The sequence below is a fragment of the Hyperolius riggenbachi genome, unplaced genomic scaffold (genome assembly GCF_040937935.1).
Source record: "Hyperolius riggenbachi isolate aHypRig1 unplaced genomic scaffold, aHypRig1.pri scaffold_270, whole genome shotgun sequence".
Lineage (NCBI taxonomy): Eukaryota > Metazoa > Chordata > Amphibia > Anura > Hyperoliidae > Hyperolius > Hyperolius riggenbachi.
Genome location: NW_027152481.1, coordinates 8,150 through 18,724, shown reverse-complemented (window position 1 = coordinate 18,724; position 10,575 = coordinate 8,150). Strand labels below are relative to the sequence as shown.

The 10,575-nt window shown below is 46.7% G+C and overlaps 1 protein-coding gene across 1 annotated transcript; it reads left to right on the top strand.

The window, feature by feature from the left end:
- Positions 1 to 3,304: 3,304 nt before the first annotated feature.
- Positions 3,305 to 9,480, top strand: LOC137543866 (golgin subfamily A member 6-like protein 25; the record flags this gene model as incomplete). The annotated part of the gene is made up of 3 exons (XM_068264935.1): positions 3,305 to 3,354; positions 8,625 to 8,722; positions 8,821 to 9,480. A coding segment is annotated over exon 3 (580 nt), but the record flags the coding sequence as incomplete, so codon positions are not given.
- Positions 9,481 to 10,575: the final 1,095 nt, after the last annotated feature.

Here is a 10,575-nt window from a genome sequence, read left to right as displayed (position 1 = left end):
TCCAATAAATTTAATTTCACTTCTCAAATATATACATTTAACTGACATTTTTTCTCGTAACAACCAACAATTTATACAGGAAAATCATGATGATTAACAACGTTGCCCAAACTTTCGCATCCCACTGTAACTTTGAAATTCCTAAGCTTTGGCAGCAATGAAATGCCTTTTATGTTACATCCTTGAGAGCTGGTGAGGTTACAGTTTCACATTTGGAAAGTATGAATTGTTCTATCAATAGTAAGAGCTGTATGAGAACGTAGTGGAGACCCTACAGAGAACATAAACGTGGAGTCTGCTGGGTGGAGTGGAGCCTTCTCATCAATATTCAATAGAAAAAAGAGCTGGCACATCCAAAGTAAATCTTTATTGGTTCCATGTAATAGCAGATGCCCAACGTTCCAGAGCCGTGTAAGGCCCCTTTATCAAGGTAATGCTTGCTCAGAGGCAAACATCTGTCTGCCGCTGTGCAGAAATACCTGTATTCTTGGACGTGGGAGACAGGCTCCTCTAAACACTCTTACACTGCGATGTGTACTCATCTGGGATCAGCAGTAGCTGCATCGTAGTACAGCAGTAGTACACATTGCTGCATAAGAGTGTGTAGAGGAGTCTGACTCCCACTTCCCAGAATACAGGAATTTGTGCACAGTGGCCACAACCTTCCAGTCCCCACACATCAGATCACAGGGGGTCCCACTCACACACAGCCCTCCAGCCCCCACACACAGCATCACAGGGGGTCCCACTCACACACAGCCCTCCAGCCCCCACACACAGCATCACAGGGGGTCCCACTCACACACAGCCCTCCAGCCCCCACACACAGGATTACAGGGGGTCCTACCCACACACAGCCCTCCAGCCCCCACACACAGGATCACAGGAGGTCACAGGACACAGGAGGTCCCACCCACACACAGCCCTCCAGCCCCCACACACAGGATCACACTTGCACACATCCCTCCAGCCTCCACACACAGGATCACAGGGGGTCCCACATACACACATCCCTCCAGCCTCCACACACAGGATCACAAAGGGTCCGATCCATACACAGCCCTCCAGCCCCCACACAGAGGATCACATGGGGGTCCCACTTACACACAGCCCTCCAGCCCCCACACACAGGATTACAGGGGGTCCCACTTACACACAGCCCTCCAGCCCCCACACACAGCATCACAAGGGGCCCCACCTATACACAGCCCTCCAGCCCCTCTATGTGTATAGAATTACGGGGGGGGTCCCACCTACTCACAGTCCTCAGTGCAGAATGTGATCAGTACACAGAGGACTCATCCTTCTCAAAAACACAACATTTTTTTGCAGAAAATGTTTGAAAACGGTAACCAATAGCTTCACTGAATATTGCTGCATATTCATTTTTATTTGTAAAGTTTGTTTTAACTGTCCTGTCTTTTTGTTTTCATAAAGCTCGTTTTTATTCCTTCTGTATTATTTTGCATTGTTGTTGTAGTTTTTTTGTATTAAAAAGATGAAATAATATAAGCGATCTATGTTCTCCATTTGTGCCTGAAATTATTTAATTGCTCTGCTGCATCCTCTGGGGAATAATCCCTCCAGGAACAGTCTCCAGTGGTCCTGCGGTCACAAGCGCCCCACCCAGTAAGAAGCCCCACCCTTCCTCTGTGTCTTAACCTCCTTATCAGTAACCCCGAGTCAGGCTCATTACGGAAATCCGCAGCTCAGATCGGTAACTCGGAGCTGGATCCATGGGAGATGAGTAATGTGCAGGGAATGCTGCAGGGTCTAAAACCAGGTTAAAAAATTGCACTGCTTTCAGACGCTAAAATTCAGAAATAATCATACCTCCAGAAAGGTTAATGGTGACCTGAGGCAAAGCTACTTAAAGGAAACATCCAAAGATGAAAAAAAAAAAAATCTACTTACCTTGGGCTTCCTCCAGCCCCTGCAGCCGATCTGTCCCTCGCAGCAGCTCTGGGATCCCCTTGCCAGGTCGGCATCCCCTGAGTGAGACTCAAAACACCAGAGCTGTAGCCACTAGGGAGAGCTCAGTAGGAAGTAGCAGTGTTAGAGAGTCTTGCCCAAGGTCTCCTTACTGAATAGGTGCTGGCTGGTCTTCTGCACTATTTTTAGCGGGCGCCATTTTTATAGGTATACCTTGCTGGATCCACATACCTCTGTGCATTGTCTGTTCCTTTCCTCTCTCCCTCTCAGTCCCCGTATTCATTAATTTAGTGTTTATGCCTTGTGAAATCTCTCCTTACCCTGATTTACGATCTGAAATTTATCACAGATGGCGACATCTTTAGTGCTGTCAGGATTCTGCAGAATCATTGTTTAGTCTTTGTTCTGAAGCCAGTACAAAATATACCCAGTCTCCCAGAATGCTCTGGGGTGAGAATTCTGCATAACTAATCAGCCTAGGCTGTGACATCACTGGGAAGGCGGTGCTACATACCAATGTACAGAATTAAATAGATATTGGAAGTTTTTCTGATGCTGAAACCAGGATAATTGAAAGTGTTATCTTTAGTATATTCTTCTACAGGTATATGCCACTACAGTGCCTCTTTCAATCTGACATTTTGGCTTTTTTCACATCTAAAATGGAAATCGCTGACGCCAGCGATTTTAAATTTTTTGCGCGTTTTTCCCACCTTCCCGGTGCTCCACTGCTACGGTTTTGTACAAAGTGCTTTTGTAAGCGCTTTTGCGGAGCGATTCCATTTTTTCACTTCCTGACATCAGTCAGGAAGTGAACTCTTTCACTTATGAATTTTAAAAAGCGTGAATGCAATCGCGATTTTTTTTTTTTAAATCACCGGCACTCAAACAAAACGCAAAGTGTGAACAAGCCCTCAGTGTTTTGCTTTTAAGCAATCCTGGATCCTGTCAAACAGGAATGTTTGGATCATCATTGGCACTTCGAGATGATCAAAAAATTTGTGAAATTGGAAAAGTTTGCGCCACATGAAGTGGAACTTCTGGGGCTAAAGTGAAACTATCTGGGGACTAATTCCTTCCTGAAGGGGCAACTTAACATGCTGCTGATTGATTCATTGGCGGCTCTAGAATTTAATAAAGTCTCCAGATTTCTGACTCAATTTCTGACTCCGTCAGTGGACGTTGCCCATTAATACTTGTAATATATGGAACAGTAATGACTAAAATGGGGCAGCTGTTTCAAAACCCCCTCCAGACCATTAAGTCTCCTGCTGAAGCTGCAGTTCTTTATATCAAACACCAGGTGGTGACATATAGCCAGAAGCAGTAAGCAGGAAAAGGCGGAGCATACGAACAGGAAGTTCTGGGTTAGAGGTAACAGGAAGTGAAATGCAGACATTTCTGGAACTGACAGCAGAGGAGGTAATGAGTTTTTGCTTAATAATAACACCACATTAAAATAAATGATGACATGGCCTGTGTGCTACTGATGCATGGGGTAACTTTTTTTTGAACAAATAGCTAATCATATTTAGTTAAAATAGTTTAACTGTATATACTGTGATTACTCTAACTTCCCCTGAATATGGAGAAAGGGTAACCCCTTCCCGATCATCTGACAGTAGACTGTCCCCCCAGCACCTGCTGTCAGACTGGAAAAGTATGTCTGTCGCTGGAGGTGCACTCACCAGATGTGGCCCAGCATCTGCCACTAACTCCCTCACTTTGAACCATTTAGACTGCCGCTGCGCCACGTGATATAAATATTACGTTGGTGCATTTTGGGGACCCAGCAAAAATCCTCATTGGTAAATTTAGCCAATGTGATTGGCTGGATGGCACACTCTTAAAGGGACTCTGTAACAAAAATGTCATTGTGTTTTCTACCATCCTACAGGTTCCTAAACCTATTATAATGTGCTCTGGCTTACTGCAGCACTTTCTACTATCACCATATCTCTAATAAATCAGCTTATCTTTCCCCTGTCGGACTTGACGTCCTGTGTCTGGAAGGCTGCCAACTCTTCAGTGTAATCTGCTATGCACGCCTCCCCTGCAGGCCCCCTCTATGCACACTCCCCTGTGTGTGTGTGTTATTTACATTAGCCAGCTTTTCTCTGCTCTCTTATCTTTTACAAGCTGGATAAATCCTCTGTTCACATACTGATGAGTCACATACTGCAGAATTACAGACAACCAGGCAGAGCTGTCTGCAAGAGTAAACAAACAATCAGCTTGTAACTCTTCAGTGAGCTGCAGGGGGAAAGAAACACACAAATGATCTCTTGAGATTTAAAAGGAAGGCTGTATACAGCCTGCTTGTGTATGGATGTATTTTCTATGTGTGGACATACTGTACATCAACCTACTTCCTGTTTTGGTGGCCATTTTGTTTGTTTACAAACAAACTTTTTTAACCACTTCAGGATTCGACGTACGCTTAACTACGCCCCTGAATCCTGAAGTGGCGTCCATGGAGCGGCCGTTCCATGTCAGTTCGGCTCGCAGGGTAAATGTAAACACACGGGGAAGATCTTCCCCGGTGTTTACATGTAAACGGCGCTGCTGCGCAGCAGCGCCGTGGCAGAGATCGGCGATCCCCGGCCTCTGATTGGCCGGGGACCGCCGGCACCTGATAGGCTGAAGCCTATCCTATCCGGCGCAGGACGGAATTCCGTCCTGCGCCGCTCACAGAGCAAGGGGGAGGGAGGGAGAGGGAAGGAGGCCAGGAAGCGCTGCGGAGGGGGGCTTTGAAGAGCCCCCTCCCCCCCCCGGCAAAGCGCAGCAGCCAGCGGCGATCAGACCCCCCCAGCAGGACATCCCCCTAGTGGGGAAAAAAGGGGGGAAGCCTGATCGCCCTGGCTGCCAGCTGATCGGTGCTGCGGGCTGGAGAGCCCACGCAGCACCGATCAGGCAACCCCCCCCCCCCCGGCACTGAAGTGGTTAAAACTGTTTTTGACTACTTTTAATGCGGCGGGGAGCGGCGAAATTGTGACAGAGGGTAATAGGAGATGTCCCCTAACGCACTGGTATGTTTACTTTTGTGCGATTTTAACAATACAGATTCTCTTTAAACTGCTAGGTTTCCAATTGGTAGGAGTAAATTCCGCCCACGCTGTTTAGCCAATCACAAGACTTTGTTTTGTAAGAGGGTGCTATGATTAACTACCCTGGCGTTCGATCAATTGCGGCCACGGGTGGCTTTTTTTTTTTTTTAAATGTGTTTATGTTGATGTAGCTAGCTCTAGGCTAGCTACACTTTGCCCCCAAGTCCCCCGGCACTGTCCTCCTCCCTCCGTTAGCCCCCGGCAATATTTATCTGGCCGCGATCCCGCGATGGCCGAGACTTCCGCCATAGCTTCAGGCATTGCTATCGCGATGATCGGGCATGACGTCTGACGTCAAGCGCAGTTCTAAATGCCATCATTGCGACCCTTGGAGGCTATGGAGAGGCTGCGCTGGCGCGGGCTCTGGGGGGTATGTTTAAAACAGCGCAATCGGGGGGGATCAGTGCGTGCTCCAAAAATTTTTTTTCTCCAAAAATTTTATGTAAAAAGACCCTCCAGGGGCTGAGAAATCCACCGCGGCGGTAATGGATGAACCGATCTCGTCATTACCGCCAAGGTAGAACCTTTCCCTATGAGGTTTCCCGCTGGGTCCCCTAAAGTAGACTGTTGCCTGCACTGTGGTGGGATATAGTTCAGCCCGGCATCAGGCTGCTCAGACTATTACTAAGCCTGACACTTTGTCGCACTTCTGCACCACGCCACGCTGTGTAATTGCATATTACACTGGCGAGCATGCTATACAAGGCGGAGCTACAGCGCGAGAGCTGGCATGGTTCTCAATCCCCCTATAGACGAGTTACTTCCTTGTGTACAAACTCCACCGGTACCCTTTGCAGCAGCGCTCAGAGATCACCCACGTTCCCCCCACACAGCCATGTAAAATTAAGAGATAGGGAGACAGTGTGTGATCATAAAAAGCGGTTTGGAAAGGGTTAATGACTTCCTGGTGATTCCGGGTCCCATGCAAATCTTATGCTGATTGGAACTGATCCAAATGACCTGGAAATGCATTTGATTGGCCCGGGATCCAAGCAGAGGTTGCTGCCCCAGAATATTCTATCCTGGCAGGGATCAGCAATGGATAGTGTGAGGTAAATCTTATTCAGCTGGCTTTTCAGCCGTTGCCAATCCCTGCAGCTTCTGGCAGCCTGTGAGCACTCTGGGGCAGTTACTGCAAGTGTACCTGACACAAAAGTAGATGTAATGTTCATAGCTAGATCTTTATCAGACACTCAGTGGCCCCCTCATGTGCCTGGCCTCCCCTCCATACTGCTGCTCAGGGCCAGATTTAAAGGGAAGGTTCAAGCAAAATAAAAAAAATGAGTTTCACTTACCTGGGGCTTCTACCAGCCCCATGCAGTCATCATGTGCCCTCGTAGTCACTCACTGCTGCTCCAGTCCCCCGCTGGCAGCTTTCCGACCTCGGAGGTCAGCAGGCCGCATTGCGTACATTTTTGCGCTTTCCCGCTAGTGCAGGAACATTAACACATACATTTTTACGCATTACTGGTTCAATGCGTACATTTTTACGCATTGAACCAGTAATGCGTAAAAATGTATGTGTTAATGTTCCTGCACTAGCGGGAATGCGTAAAAATTTACGCAATGCGGTCCGCCGACCTCCGAGGTCGGAAAGCTGCCAGCAGGGGACTAGAGCAGCAGTGAGTGACTACGAGGGCACAGGATGGTTGCATGGGGCTGGTAGAAGCCCCAGGTAAGTGAAACTCATTTTTTTTATTTTGCTTGAACCTTCCCTTTAAGCCAAGGCCACATATGCCATGGTCTAGGGCACCACAGGATCAAGTGCAGGTGGGCAGCAAGCTATATTACGGGGGCAAAGGGTCTGGCATCTTATACTAGAGAAAAGGGGGGTGGGGGAGGGATATCAGGCTATGTAAACTGGAGGGGGGGAAGGGTTATCTGGCTACCTATACTGAAGGTGGGGAGGAGGGTCATCTGGCTGCCTATACTAAAGGGGAGGGTCATCTGGCTACCTATGCTAAAGGGGGGTGGCTGCTGGCAGTGGCCTTGGGCGGTAAAGGGTACAAATCTGGTCTTGCTGCTGTAGTCCCCCTCCCCCCCCCCCCCCCCGACCATCTCTGACTGGTTCCAGCTGGAGTGGGGTGCATGCGCTGTCCATGTGGATAGCGCTTTCAAATGGCTGTGCACAGCGCCCACAGGTGAGGATGAGGCCTTGACATGCATGGTTTAGAAACAGTAGTAACAGTGCATGCCCAGTACACAGCTGTGCAGGAGCGCACAAAGAGAGGACGCAGAGTGGGCAGAATGGGAGGAGGAGGCTGGCCTCAAGAAGGGGCCTGATAACCTAAGGAAGGAGCAGGTAGCTGTGAATTTCACATTTATTTTCACTTAAGATTCACTTTCAGTCTTGTGATATACTGTCATACTTTATGGGGGATATACAAAGTCCTGGATACTGAAAGTGAACCTTACTGCGGATAAAAAAAAAAGCGTATAACCTGAGCAGGATGGCATCGTGAGCGGGGATGTGCGTGGCCAGGGCTGTGCAGGCGCAGTGGCTCAGCGACTGGCCACTGCATAGCCACTGCGGGGGACCGGAGGATCGTTCCATGAAGGTGAGGGCACAGGACTTCTGCAGGGGGCCAGTAGAAGCCCCAGGTACATTAAACTCTGTTTTTTATCCACAGTTTAGGTTCACTTTAATAGCAGGGAGTGGGAAGAACAAGGACTTGTATACTTTATAGGATACATGCAGACTGTATACTTGCTTAGATACACGAGGACTTGCATACTTTTTGTGGAAGTTAAAGGACAACTGTAGCGAGAGGGATATGGAGGCTGCCATATTTATTTCATTTAAAGCAATACCAGTTTCCAGGGTGCCCTGCTGATCCTCTGCCTCTAATACTTTTAGCCACAGACCCTGAACAAGCATGCAGAATATCAGGTGTTTCTGACATTATTGTCAGATCTGACAAGATTAGCTGCATGCTTGTTTCTGGTGAGATTCAGACACTACTGCAGCCAAATAGATCAGCAGGACTGCCAGGCAACTGGTATTGTTTAAAAGGAAAAAAAGGCAGCATCCATATTCTTCTTACTTCAGTTGACCTTTAAGTAATCATTCATTTCTGAATATCATTGGTCCCATGGAAAGTTCCAGTTAAAGCAAATCTTTAGTGATTAATCCTATTGAGCCTTTCCTGTCCCCTCTCGGCGTTCTCGTTCCCCCGCTGTCCCCCATGTGACGTAACACCGCTTCTGGGAGTCCTCAGGAGGCTTTGGGACATATTGTGTCCCTCGCTGTACAAAGTCTGATTTTTATTATTTTCTTTTCCTTTATACTGACCAAGGCCCATAGAAACATTGTCCCTGATTAGATTCTCTCCAGCTTTCTCACATGAGATATTTCTACACCGTATCACTGAGATGTCTCTTCAGAACCCAACAAAAAAGTACTCAAAGTTTGTACCAAATTTTCCATACTTTTATTTTTCTTACCTATGTTTCAGTGTTTTTCCCTTGCTGGGTGTTGGACAAGTATTATGTTAATGAGCTGAGGAAACCTTTGTGAGAAAACTCTGAGAATTGTTTGTTGCCTTGTCCCCTCATATTCAGTCAGTGTGTGTGTGTTCCCTACAGGTAGATCCCGTATGACAACCCCACCAGAGAGATGTACAGGTCCTCTTTATTACCAGGATTGTCCACAGGAAGATATCACCATTCCCCACCATTATCAGGTAGGTGGAACTATGAATGGGCAGTAACTATGACTATTTTATATTTGTAGTCTCAATCCTTCAATGCTAAAATGTTGTTTTGTATTTTTTTTTTTAAGGATGAAGACCAGTTTATTTTTTCAAAACAAAGGTTAAAGAGGAAACAAAAGAGACGTATGTGAGGAGTGACTACCAGTCTATGGAGGAGGGTGACATGATGAGGACAATTAAAGAGGAAGAAGAGGAGACATATGTGAGGAGTGATCAGCAGTCTGTAGAGGAGGGTGTCATGAGGAGGACAATTAAAGAGGAAGAAGAGGAGACATATGTGAGGAATGATCATCAATCTATGGAGGAGGGTGAAACACGGAGGACAATTAAAGAGGTAAAAGAAGAGACATATGTGAGGAGTGATCAGCAGTCTATGGAGGAGGGTGATGTGATGAGGACAATTAAAGAGGAAGAAGAAAATACATATGTGAGGAGTGATCAGCAGTCTATGGAAGAGGGTGACATGATGAGGACAAGTAAAGAGGAAGAAGAAAAGATAGATGTGAGGAGTGATCAGCAGATTATGGAGGAGGGTGACATGAGGATAATGAAAGAGGAAGAAGAAGAGACCTATGTGAGGAGTAATCAGTACTCTTTTGAGGAGGTGGACATGATGAGTAAAGAGGAGGAAGAAGAGATGTATATGAGGAGTGATCAGCAGTCTACCGAGCAGGGTGACATAAGGAGGACAAGTAAGGAGGAGGGATGTTCTCTAGATATCAGTGAAAGTAAGTAAGAAACAAATTAGAAATATTTCACATATTGATTTTATGTCTGGGAGTGTAACATAAGCAGAATGATCCTCACATGATTTCATAAAATAAGCAGGGGTGTAACAATAGACCCTGCAAGGGATGCAGCCGCAGGGGGCCCAGAAGCCTCAGGGGGCCCCGTGGGGGTAATGGTTTATTTTCCCTATCCTGAGAGACTGACAACTGTGGGCATGGAGAGAAAAAACGTTCTGCTCTTTGCACAATTTTTGTAATTACTACATCTGCTCAGCCACTGATAAGGAATCATACAAAGTTTTGTAGACAAAGATTTGTAGACAGTCCCTATTCAGTGTTCAGCAGCATCTTGTGTACAGTGCTGCTGTACCCCCTCCCAAATGCTGTGTACTGTAGTGATGCTTGAGGAGTCTGGGCACGGAGATAAAAAAAGCTTTCTGCTCACTGCACATCTGTTCTAATGACTAAATCTACTCAGCCACTGATAACAAATCATACAAAGTTTTGTAGACTAAGATTTGTAGACAGTCCCTATTCAGTGTGCAGTTGAGTCTTCTGTACAACGCCCCGCCCCCAGCCTCTGCCTCTTCTCCCCTCTCCAAGTGTTCTGTACCGTAGTGATGCTGGAGAAGTCTGCAGAGCCTCTTCGGTTCCATGAGAGGAGGACAGAGTGAGTGTAATATGCTGAGGCTGGGACCATCTGTTGGTTTTCTGTATGTGTTTTCTGCACACCATGTGTGTCTGTATGTGTGAAAACATGCAGGTTTTATTACAGAAGCTAATGTTACTGATAGAGAAAATGAGTGCAGTCCCTTACTGCTGTCTGTTTTTATCTGCATGGGGAAAACACATTCAAGTTGGCGCATGGGAGAAACACATTGGCGCTAGCCAATTGAATAACTTTGGTTCTTAGTTTACCTGTGCAAAAAGCAAATGGGGGAGAGGGCCTCATCCAGAGTTTGGCAGGGGGACCCAGTGATTCCTAGTTATGCCCCTTAAGATAAGTATGGAGTTTGTAAGGCAAATCACAAAACTAAAGATACCTCTTGCAGGAAGGCTTTATAAATTCAGTCATTTTAGCGGGAAATTCCAGGT